The sequence below is a fragment of the Hippocampus comes genome, unplaced genomic scaffold, assembly GCF_001891065.2.
Source record: "Hippocampus comes isolate QL1 unplaced genomic scaffold, H_comes_QL1_v1.1 scaffold7, whole genome shotgun sequence".
NCBI lineage: Eukaryota > Metazoa > Chordata > Actinopteri > Syngnathiformes > Syngnathidae > Hippocampus > Hippocampus comes.
The window spans coordinates 7,849,215-7,861,900 of NW_017842060.1; the positions used below are offsets into that span (position 1 = coordinate 7,849,215).

Below are 12,686 nucleotides of genomic sequence, written 5' to 3' on the forward strand. Positions count from 1 at the left end.
AGATAACTTGAGATCTCCTTTGATTGCATTTCAAAGACTGGAAAAAGTGATTTTCTGACATTTGTATTGACTATAACAGGGCTTCCTAAACTTTGGGAGTGTTGTCCACTTGATCATGTTTGCAGTATATTAATCAAAGTTATTGTTATTATTAAAAAATAAGTCAAGCAAACAAAAATTTCAAAGTCTCCTCCATTTACCGTCCCACGTGAGTGCTCATGTAGCTCATTTGAATCAAGTATAGTAATTGCAAGGTGCAGTGTGATAAATATTCTGATTTGAAGGCTAAGCACCCTTAAAGTGCAAATTACACCCCTGGGTTTGTGATCCCTTTTCTCAAATATCAGACCATATTATAGTGTGCTTTAAAAATGGTGTTATAAAGCGTCAGAGGCCCCTTTGCTTACCTTTTGCTGGTTCACTGTGTCTTCATGATCCTGGGCTGGGGGCCACACACTGAATTTACCAACAGATTGACGGGCTGGTGGAGCTGGAAGAAATTGATTTGTATGAGGAAGCAAGCAAGAAGAGATTTATATTTTGAAGCACATTGTATGGCCAAAAAGTCTTGAGGTACATTTATCATTATGGTCAAATGGATGACTATTTTTTTCATAGGGTAGGCAATCATTTGTCCAGCGTCATCATAGGTACACACGGCATTGACTTTGGCATTGACTTTTTTTTGATGCCCTGTGATAAAATTCAGACCTACACAAAGACCGTGGAGAAACCCTCCCTGACAGCGAACACACACTCACGCACGACAATAAAATTGACGCTGAGCCAAGTTCTATTTATCAAGGACACATTTTCAAATGAGGCGATCGGTGAGTGAGTGAGTACAATCATAATTCCAAAGAGGGGTGGGAATCACAGTGTCTACATTGCGATATGATATCATCATACTATATGGCCCAAGTTATCTATAGTTTCACGTTGGCGTTTTTTTTTTTAAATCAATACGCTAAAATGAACTGCAATATATGGTGACATTGTTTCACAGAATATTAAAACTAAAATTTGAATTTACAGTCAAATGAAACCTGCAAAAATTTTAACGAGCAACTGCAATATCGATGGTATCACATGATACACGTGATAATAATCCAAGGAATCAAAATAATCCACCTCGGATATATGTCAAAATCTACAAAACTGAAAATGGAGCTTATTTTGAACTCATGTGACAATTAACGATGCAAAAAAAAAAAAGTTCCATAAAACATTACTTCATCTTGCCAATGATATCTAAAGTATCATGATACCACCTACGGCTTATCGATAAACACACAATCCAACATCACTAAAAGCCTTCGCTCACACGCGTGGCTGAAGATAAACACATTTTGCACTTATATGACCATTAACCATGATATATACAAACATATTTCTACATATTAAGTCTTCAAATTAAGAGCTATAATTCAATCCTATACTGCCCAAAAGAAGCTACCCCAGATGGGAATCAAACCCACAAACCCTGTCTTTGGAGGCAAGTGCCTCATCCAAGGGGCCTGACCTGCTGTGTGTCTGTTGCGCCCACTGGCAGAGAAGTTAGAAGAATCCAGAACAGATCCTTGGAGGTTTCTTCTATCCATGCCGACCGGCCTCCCACCATCTCCTCCTCTCCCATACAAGTTGATTCTCTGCTTGCGGAGCTCTTTCTCCCTCTCTTGAGCCTCCCGGATATCCTGCTCCACTTTAATACCATTTGTGAGGGAGCGCAGCTTGAAGAAGGGGTTCTCCTTAGGCAACGTCTCCTCTGCTTCCATCTCTAAATTATATCCTCCTGAACAGGATGGGAGGACATAGGAAGCTTGTCGATCCACACCGAGGCACAGGCCATCTACCTCCGCATTGGTAGGGTAAAGCTTCTGTCCTGGGGCACTAGGGTTGTTCTCCATAATGATGACCTGGCAAGACATTCCCTCAGATAAACCAGGTCCTCTTGGAGGTGAACGCGCATAAGCACCTCTCACAGGCTCTGTACTCTGTCTCCTTTCCGAGCTTCTCACAGTGGACGCCTGTGAGGAGCTCCCTGAACTGGAGCTGGAACTGCTGCTGCTGCTGCTCACACTGGACATGCTCAAAGACGACTCCCTGCGATTTTGAAAGGCTTCAAAAATCTGTTTCTTCTCTTTCAGTTGCCGAACTGTCCCCTTATCGTAGAAGCCAGGAACCTTCCCCAGCTTGACCAGATCTTGCTCTCGGCTGACCTCCTCGTGGATGTCATGCTGCATGAGTTTTCCTGCCAGCTCCCTGTCTGTGCTGTGAAATTTCTCTGACTTGGCAGCGACGGTCTGGTTGACAACAGTTTTCATCAGGGGGATCTCAACGTACTCTGGGGATGCATTCGGAAGCCCCCTTGATCTTCTTAGACTATGTTCCCGCTCAATGGCCCGTCTGATCTCCCTTTCAATGGGGGTCTCTTTGGGTCGAGTTTCTTGGGAGGCTGCGGGGATGTTGGAAGTACTGCGCGGGGAGAAGTCCGCCGATAATCCACTGTCGCTTTGGCTGTCGTCGCTTGAGTCGCTCTCCATTTTGATGAGTTTAGGACCCTCAGCACTGTCGTTATTTTCTCTCTTCTCTTCCTGGATTTGGCTTAATTCACAAGATCTTACCGGTCCTTCACCTTGCTCTCGTCCAACCACCTTGTTCCCTCCAGGTCCGCAGTGGTACTGCTCTCCTGTTTCGCTTTCCCCTTCTGTCCTTTGCCCTGCCTTGTCTTCCTGCCTTTCTCTCACTGTGGCAACACAGACGGAGCCTTTGGAAGGTGCCCCACCCTGATTGGGTGGCTCCATGGCAACGACAGACAAAGGTGCAGAGTTCTGGCCGAGCACCTGTTGAGCAGTTTCCTGGTTTGCTCCCTTGGGGGGAAGCTCATGTTGGTCTTGGGGTAGTAGCTCCCCCTGCTGGCTGTCTAAGGGAATGACATCCACAGTCGGGTACGAGGACTTGGAACCGCACATGTTTGTTTCCTCTTCTTCATCAGCAAATGTAGGTGAACAAACAAGTGGAAATTGATGAGTAATACTTTCAGGTGCCCTTAGAGAAAGTGCTGGAGAAGCGTCCTCACATGGTGAGAATTGTTGAACATTCTGGTGACAGTCGGAAGAGTTGTTGTTTGTGTTGATATCGTCATCACCGGGCCACTCTGGAACCTTCACTTTCAAGCTGGAGGAATCCCTTTGGAAACCACCTTGTCCAATCAACACATTAAACTCATCAAGTTCCTCATGAGACTTTGGCTGCTGGATTGCTTGTACCCATTCTGTCAGCGTCTCTCTGGTTTGGCCTTGATTCCTGCATGCATGGAACATTTCATTGCTATCTTCTGGTTCTGCTCTGGGGGCCTTTTGGTCAAGCACAGCACAATCAAGGCAAGCGTCCACAGAACATTGCATCGGGCACTCTTGCTTGTCGAGCGAGTCAAAGGGACCCTCTTGCTTTTGTAGGGACACTGTTGCCATGGCGACGGCAGTCAGGATCTTTTGATCTCTAGACACTCAGTAAGAGCTAAAAGGACATAAAGCAGAGAGTGAAGCACCGCAGGGATCATTGCACAACATACAAATTGTATGCGGGACGGCCGAGCCGAGATTCAAACTTCTAACCTCAGAATCGTGAGACGGATGTTTTAATCACTAGGACGCCACCAAACCCCGCAGCTGCTTTCCATTGCACTTTTAGGGCTTTTTACAATTTCAAACAATTTCACTTTGATTTTGGAATCATCCTTGCAGCTGCATGTCATGACTTTTTAATACATCACGACAAATAAGTTGGGGTGTTGTGATGATTGAAAAGTCTTTCGCCGGCGAGCCAACGATGCAATAGGTATTGTAATTGCTGTACCTGACGTAACCAACGCTGGCTGTGATATTGACTGAACGTATTGTAGCGAGGGCAATAGTTGCACTCGGTCTGTAGCCAAGAACCGCATGAATTCTGCAAGACCCTCAAATGAGACAATGTACCTGATCACCTTAAATCCTAAATGACTGTCACCTTATTTTCACTTTCATTGCCTTCAGCGTGATATAGGGAGTCTGCAATAGTGCACTGGTGGCCCTTGTGCAGCTCAACCCACCTAATAGTTAATCAGCTTAAAGCCTGAAGGTAAAACACACACACACACACACACACACACACACACACACACACACACACACACACACACACACTCAGGGTAATTCTGGCTCAGCCAGAGTCCAAATTTCAAATTTTGGACTAATCAGTTTGGGGAATGTGCACCACAGCATTGAGGGCGAATTGGGAAAGATGTAGCCATGGATATCCAAAACCTAAACATACAGATTATACTGTATAACAGCATAGGTAGAATTATTATTATGAAAAAAAAGATACCATTCGCTCCCATAGTTATTTCTATGTGCGATAGTTTTTGTCAACAACAAAAAAAAAGCATATGTCTTTTGACAAATGCATATGATCACAAAATCAATTAGATCTTCAAAAATATTTGGATTTATTAAGCTGTTCCTGTATATTTAATATGATATGCACTTCACAGTACCGTTATCTCATTGTGGAAAAGTACACAAGAGACTATGGATTAGAAACCTATTATATAACAGACTTGTGTTTGCCTCATTATCCAAACGAGATTTTTTTTTTTTTAATTTAAAAAAAAAACCTAAAACAACAACAAAATCTTAAGACCATTAAAAGTACTTCTAGTGCAGGCTGCAGCAACTCAATTTAAAATGTGGGCATTTTTAATAGAAAAAAAAATCACTGGAAGTAAATCCATATGACATTTATACATATGATAGCACAAAACCGATCAACATCATCATTTTCAACCCCAGGCATTCCACTGACCTGTAAACAGTCACCGAAGATGCCTTCCCAACGACACACATCACTGCTCTAACATGCACACACTCCTCTCGTTATCTTCAGTGTGCACATCTGCAGCGCACAATGCTGACCAGCAATCACTTTCTAATGCATAAACAATAATGACAACGCGCACACAGACACAAGAGGCTTACTTTATTGCTGCTGTGGATTAAGAAATGCTAATCCTGTTTTGGAGCAACACGTGTTAGCTTCACGCTGCTCGCGCGTTCACATTCATCAGGGGAAAAAAAACAAAACGATACAAAGTTGAATGAATGCTTTAGTGAGGGTGATTATATAGTTATAAGAAGCCAAGTGCTTCTTTCAATTGAAAAAATAAAAATCTCTATTTACTTTAATGACCGTGGCAGTAAAAAGAAATAAACTACAAAAGTGTGTGTCATACATATTGGCCACTGCCTTGTCTTCCCGTACATTGAGATTCACCATCACTGTTTAAAGGGTGCAAAAGGTGTGCCCTTGAGGGTAATACCCCATTGACATGTCATTGGACCTTTAAAGGTACAAATTTAGCACCCTTTTTTTTTTTTTTTTGGACAGTGTACTGAAGTGCCACGAGACAATTCCTTTGACTTCACGCCGGTGCCAGTTGGACCTTACGATGTCCAGTCAATAAGTGGAAACATGATGCGCCTGCCATTTTCATGTCCAAGACTGTGACTACTTGAATACATGTGATTTCTTAACTTTTTTTAAATTTTGCAATAAATGTGCAAAAGAAATCATAACAGCGTTACGTTTTTTTTTTTAAATCACAATTATTTGATGTGAATATTTGAGGACGAAATAAATTCATGTCATTTTGGACTGAGGGTGTAAAACTGAAGCGCTGCGAATACTTTCCAGATGCAATGTAACCCCTGCGAAAGAGGTTTATTGTAATTGCGCAGGCTGCTTTAGCATAATAAGTCACAATCAACACACTATTGTGTTGCAAGGACTTTACTCTCAATAGGATGCAACAAAATGGACAAAGAATGTATGTATTATGACGAAGTGACTCAAGGCTCTTGTTCTCCTGCAGGACAGAGCTCCTTCTTGGGATCCAGCCAAGCGGGCGGAAGCATGTTCAGACACGCCGCCTGAGTCGTGAACTCGGCCTTCTCCTCCTCGGTCACCTCCCGTCTCCTGCTGAACAGGTAGGCCCGCATCACCGTGTTGTCGCCGTCGTCGTCGAAGCGCAACAACAAGCAGTCCTGGCACGACGTGTAGACCAAGGTCACGGTGATGTTGGACTTGTCCCGGAAACGAAGAGCGCTGCCCTCTAGGGTCACGTTGTGGGTGCTGGAATGGCACTTGCCTTCCATGTGAACTCTGGGCGTGTAGGAAATGTCACCGCCGGGGCTCACACTGACATCAATGCTGGCGCTGTCTCTGCGGTTGAAGTAGGAAAGTTTTGCAGGGTCGATAAAACCGCCCGAAATTAGAGCCCAGCGGCCGGCCAGGAGTCCAGCTTCCATTCCATCCAGAGGCCGGATCAGGTCTTCGCAAGCTAAAGATGCTGAGCGGACAAAGCACCACCAGGTGCACGCCAACACGACCCACCGAACAAACGCTCCGACTGGATGCATGTCCTTTGCTGACTTTCCAATGTTTTCTTGCAGGAATAAGAGAGCTGTCTGCTTTTATAGCTGATTTAACTTGTGCAATACTAAACTTCACAGGGTCATGTTGGACTATGACTCTTTGTTGACACTGGGTGCAGCAAAAGTATTTCCCTCAACAAAACAAACAAACAAAAAATAATAATCATTCTTTTATGTTGTCCGTCAAGACGATGTGTGAAGTGACGCCAATGATGTAGTTTACGGGTGCGCAGTCTTTCCTTCTCAAAGGCCACACTTGATTTTTTTTTTTTTTGTTCCAATCCTACATGACGTCAACAAAAACAACAAAGAAACAAACAACAAAAAAGTTAAAATGGGTTCAGTCACAGAGATGACTGAACCCACTAAGATTGGGGGTTCGAATCCGAACTTTGGGCGTCCTTTATGGAATTTTCATGTACTCACCGCACTTTTGTGCGCTTTCTCCGGCCGAGGTTATTGTCATGAAAATGAACTAAAATTAAAAAAAAAAAACACATTTTCATGAACAAAACAAATATGAAAATGCTTTGAAGTAAACTAACAGAAACTACAATTTACGTTTATAACATTAATTAAAACTAACTATAATTTCAGTGAAAATGTCCTTCGTTTTTGTCCATGTCAATTAATATCATACATAAGCTTTTGGGGTTCATTTGATTCTGGTATTGTTGTATGAGGGAAACTCAAAAGGCCATTTGAGAATTGTAGTTTATTTTATTATATTTTACAGTACTTATTGACCTTTTAAAAAAAAAGTTGCACTTTAAAATATGCAAGTATGTATATGTATATATATATATATATATATATATATATATACACACATATATACTGTATATATGTATATATATATACTGTATATATATACATATATACAGTATATGTAAACCTCACATTATTACTCAAGCAAAGAAAAACTTTGCATGAAAAAAAAAAAACTAATAAAAACTAACCTGCTCTGAAATGTTATTTAAACTAACTGAATTTAGAAAACAAAAGTCAAAATGAAATAAAAACTAAGCATAATGAAAAACCCCCAAACTACCCTATTATAATCCTGTTCCGCGTCCGTCTGTCTTCACCCATGTTCTAAAAATGCCTGAAGACCAATTCAGGGTACACCCCGCCTTTTGCTGGAAGTCTTGTGAAGAGGACATTGATGCTTGCTTTGGCTGACCGCCTGCCTGTAGTTTCACAATACAAACCAACAGGAGAACAAAAGTCCCAATTCCATCGCCCCGTTCTCGGAAGTTACATGAAGCAATAACGAGAACATTGCAATCTGTTCTGGGATGGGGCAATAGCTCAGAGTCTGTGACGATTTAATTTCACTCCTGATCCCGTGATTGAGTAATTTATCCGGCCATCTATTCATCATTTTCAAGTCAAATACAATTAAATAAAATGTATGTACAGTATATCATTTGTATTTTAATGTATTGAGCCAAATGTTCAGCATGTTTTATTTAATAACTGGAAATTATGGAAACACATTTTTTTCTTTTGATATTGGATTTGTAATGTTTTGAGCATTACAATTATATATTGATAAAAGATATTCATACATTCATTTTCCGAACCGCTTGATCCTCACTAGGGTCGCGGGGGGAGCTGGAGCCTATCCCAGCCGTCTCCGGGCAGTCGGCGGGGGACACCCTGAATTGGTTGCCAGCCAATCGCAGGGCACACAGAGACGAACAACCATCCATGCTCACACTCACACCTACGGACAATTTAGAGTGTTCAATCAGCCTACCATGCATGTTTTTGGAATGTGGGAGGAAACCGGAGTACCCGGAGAAAACCCACGCAGGCCCGGGGAGAACATGCAAACTCCACACAGGGAGGCCGGAGCTGGATTCGAACCCGGCACCTCTGCACTGTGAAGTCGACGTGCTGGATTTTTTTCACATCATTAGCATTTTATGGAATACATTTTCAGTATCAATATTTTATTGAGACTTGTTATTAATAATCCATTATCCTTCAATCCATCCATTATCTGAGCCACTTATCCTCACGAGGGTCGTGGATGTGCTGGAGCTTATCCCAGTTGACTTCAAAAGTAAGCCGGGAACACTGAACGGCTTGCCAGTCAATTGTAGATCAATAATCCATCCATCCATTTTTACAGCATTTATAAAACATTCACAAAAGAGTAAAAAAAAATAAATAAAAAATAAAAAGTCCACTTAAAAGTACAGTAGTACCTTGAAACAAATGTAATTTGCTCCGTGACAATATTTGAGATATCACAACACCTGCATCAAAATCTTTACGCATTGAAATGGCATTAATACGTTCCAGCCAAAAAATACACACACACACACACACACACACACACACACACACACACACACACGAAAGAAAGCAGGCCTCTTGCAAATGGACTTTATAAAACAAACAGTAATAAAACAATTATGTAGAGACAAAAAAAATACCACTTTGATCAAGCCCATTGAGATGTTGCTCTTTCTGCCCACCAGGGGGCAGTATAATACACAGGAGTTTCGCAACAGAGTATATTCGTCTCTTTTTTTTGCAGATGATCAAGAATATAGCTGAGTGTTGCTACCTTTTCATCTTATGTTGCTGTAATGTTTGTTACGACTGTAGGTTAGCATCAAACCAGTGGATTTTCTTCTGTGATTTGATTGATTACACAACATTTTGTAATTTTGAGGGTTTTATGTTAGATGGCGGGAGGGGAGGAGTTGTACTCAGAGTTTGAGTGCCTGATGTCACATATGGAAAGAAAGCAAAGAGCGGCTGCATGGATGAATAAACATTTTTATTCAGGTAGCATAAAGTCAGGACCGTAGACCGTAACCTCCGCAGCTGGCTTCTTTTCACAAAGCGCCTTGGTGGGATCCATCCAGACGGGCTCGCGCAAGCCCAGACACTTGGCCTGAGCCGCAAAATTCTCCTTCTCGCTCTGCTCCAACTCTCTCCTCTTGCTCACCAGATAGAGGTCGGTGCTGTCCAGACCTTCCACTTTGAAGGTAAACACCAAGCAGTCCGGACAGGGAGTGGAGTAGAAGGTTCCCACCATGCCCATTCCCATGGCTTCTATGGACACGACATTTCCTTTCAAGGTGACATTGAGGCGGTAGTACTTGCACTCTTCTCCAAAGCGGTTGGCTTGGATACAGGTGAAGTCGTAAGCGTGGAAAGTGATGCTGTCTCTCTGCCGGAGGAGGACTTCGTCCGCCATGTTTGTCATGCTGGCGGCAAGCACGGCCCAGCTTCCCTCCGCGTGGCCGGGAGCCATGCCGACCAGCGGCCGCACCAGCTCATCGCAGGTCAGGGGAGCGCTTCGGCTGCCGGGCAGCAAACAGAGCAAAGCGACGGAGCACACAAACACGATCATCCTGGTATCCTATGTTACGCTGAGCACGCTCACTTGGGAATAGCTGCTGGTCACTTATATAGACCGGTTTCACCACACAGCAGTTGAATGATTCACAGAAATCCAATAGAGCAGCGCTTGTCAAAATTTTTTTGCAGCAAGAGAAAAAAAAAAAAAAAACTTCAAAAAGCATCGGCACGTAGGCTAATTCCACACTCTCCCACTGCTAACCAATTACTGCATTTTGAAACCTACAGTGATACCATCGAGCTCCAAGTGGTTCAACTTGCAAGCTGTACAAGATGCAAGCTGTCATTCGGCCATTTTTTTGTTTAGCTTTTAATCAATTAAGATTAAACAATTTGAATACCCCAAAAATTTTGAACCCCCCCCCCCCCCCATGTAAAACCACCACATATAGAAAAACAAGCATCGGTACGCAAAAGCCATCTTGCATGATCATTTTTAAAGAGCTATTTGGACTTTTGTAGACTGGAGTGCATTTTGGGTAGTGTACCTGTGATGGGAAAGAGTACAAAAATTGTTTCACCTGTTTGTGCAGTGAATAATTCATTTGAATTGACTGGAAACATTGAGAATTTCCTGTGTGGATAAATACAGGAGCAGTCTTCGACCCAACGAGTTTGAAACTAAACTAGCTACTCTTCAAGAGTAGCTTTTTACTGCAAACGTTCAAAGTAAAGTAACAAAAGCAGAGTGTGCATCAACAGGTTTATTGAATCAATCAGGACTAACAAAGCTCCTTGGTGGGATCCATCCAGGTGGGTTCAGGTAAGCCCAGACACTTGGCCTGAGCCGCGAACTCCTCCTTCTCACCGGCGTCCAGCTCTCGCTTCTTGCTCAGAACGTAGAGGTCTGTGGTGGTGTGGCTTGGCGCCTCCACATCGAAGCGGAACAACAGACAGGTCGTGCAGGAAGTATTGTGGAAGGTGGCGGTGAAAAGATAGCTGCCTCCCGTCAGAGTCACAACGTGGCCTTGCTTGGTGGCGTTGAGCGTGAACGACTGGCACTTGTCAGCAACGCGGTTACGCTGGACGAAGGTGGAGTTGGATGAGACCAAAGTGACACTGTCTCTGGTCTTGAGGAGGTCTTCATCCACCGAGCGGTTCAAACTGCCGGCGACCAAGGCCCATGTTCCCTCCAGGTGGTCAAGAGGGATGTCCACCAGAGGACGAATCAGATTTTCGCACGCCAGAGGGGCGCAAGTGGTGCCAGACAGCAAGCAAGCCACAACGACCGCGCACATCAGGTGAATCATTGCGAAGGAGCGAGGGTGTTAATTGAGCCTACGGGATGTGGAAACAGGTGTCTGTCACACTCGTAATGTGAGCGTGGTCGTAGCCCAAGATAGCACCAACCGTACAAGTGTCATTATTGTATTCTACCACTGATCACCTTAGTTCTGCTTGATACTTTGCGCATTGTCTCACAGCTGTTATTGGTTGGTACTACATTATTGCACGACGATACCCTTTCATGACGGAAAGTCTTCCGATACTTATTAGTCATGTCATTGTTTATCGTTGTAGCTCGTTATTAATAATACTTGGGTAGCCTGTACTACCGGAGATAAATTCCTTGCGTGTTTTACATACTTCGCCAATAAAGATGATTCTGATTCTCTTTTTACACGCTCAAACAAAAAAAAAGCAAAGAAAGTCTCACTCACCGACTTAATTCACCGAAGTCAAGCAGAACATGAACATGAATGACAAAATACGAAAGATCCCTTGCTACTTATGGAGAAACTAAAGGATGCATCTAATTCCACTAAATGGCACGTTAGCAAGTGTGCACCTCATTACTCTAATTGCACGCTCCTCCAAAACGCGACCGGAGGCACGCATGCGCGCTATGTCGGTATTCTTGTATCGCAAACTACGGGAAATACACCCAGTCAAAATAGTTTGTTCGCGGTCATCGGTGCGGTTTCGTGGTAACAATTTATGTGCTGAGATATTACTCCGAGTTGCCCTCGCGTCGAAAATAGATGTAGTATTTTTTAAAGATGAAGTTCTCTTGATTAAAAATGTACTAAAGTAATTATAATTAGAATGGAATACCAAACTCTATCCAAATTGCAAGAGGTACAGAAACAATCTAAAACGTTAAATGATATGTTGTTGTCATGATTTCCTGAGACACCAGTTAGAGCAAACTAGTAATAAAATGCAGACTTTAGACCATGTAATTTTTCATCGTGCATACACCCACATATTTTGGGAGGCATTTCAACGTTGAATAGCTCAAGAGGACTGTGATTAACCCAAAATGCAAGATGAAGACATTAAATATTAGACCACATATGTCAAAGTGCCGGCCCGCGGGCCAAATCCGGCCCGCGAGAATGTTTTCAGTGGCCCCTGGGATGATATTGATTTATTATTAGAACCGGCCCGCGGACCGCAGCAAGCCGAGAGCCGGCAGATCTTTTACACGCACCAAAACTACATTTCCCACAATGCAACGGTGACGCGCCAAGCAGTCGGCCGCTTTATTTAAATATTTATTCGTCTAGCAGTCGTTCCCATAACAGTGACATTAGCTTTCAGATACCCATCAAAAATGGCAAAACGGAAGGTGGACACTGAGAACCGGGGGTTTCAAACAAGGTGAGAGTCGAAGAACATGTTCATGGACGTAGCTGGAAAACCTGTGTGTCTTCTGTGTGGAGAAAGTGTGGCGCGATTGAAATAGTGTAATCTGAGACGACATCATGAAACGAAACACGCAAACAAGAACATGGACATGGAGGGGGAAGGGGGATTTCATTAAAAACGGTATACTTAAAGTTTGTGACGAAGTGTACCCCGAAAAAAAGCAACTCTTTTTAA

At 43.0% G+C, this 12,686-nt stretch overlaps 1 protein-coding gene across 2 annotated transcripts in view; it reads right to left on the bottom strand.

The window, feature by feature from the left end:
• Positions 1 to 5,724, bottom strand: part of misp3 (MISP family member 3) — a 10,445-nt gene extending 4,721 nt beyond the window's left edge. Inside the window, exons 1-3 of one of the 2 annotated variants that reach the window (XR_002167334.1) lie at positions 4,849 to 5,724; positions 1,483 to 3,519; positions 408 to 490 (exon numbers count right to left, since the gene is read on the bottom strand). Coding sequence is in view for 1 of the 2 variants with exons in the window: in XM_019862626.1 (XP_019718185.1) it covers positions 408 to 490; positions 1,523 to 3,473 (2,034 nt within the window). In the remaining variant the exon portion in view is untranslated. The remainder of the gene's footprint in view (positions 1 to 407; positions 491 to 1,482; positions 3,520 to 4,848) is intronic. The other variant, XM_019862626.1, reaches the window with a different exon arrangement.
• Between the last annotated feature and the right edge of the window lie 6,962 nt (positions 5,725 to 12,686).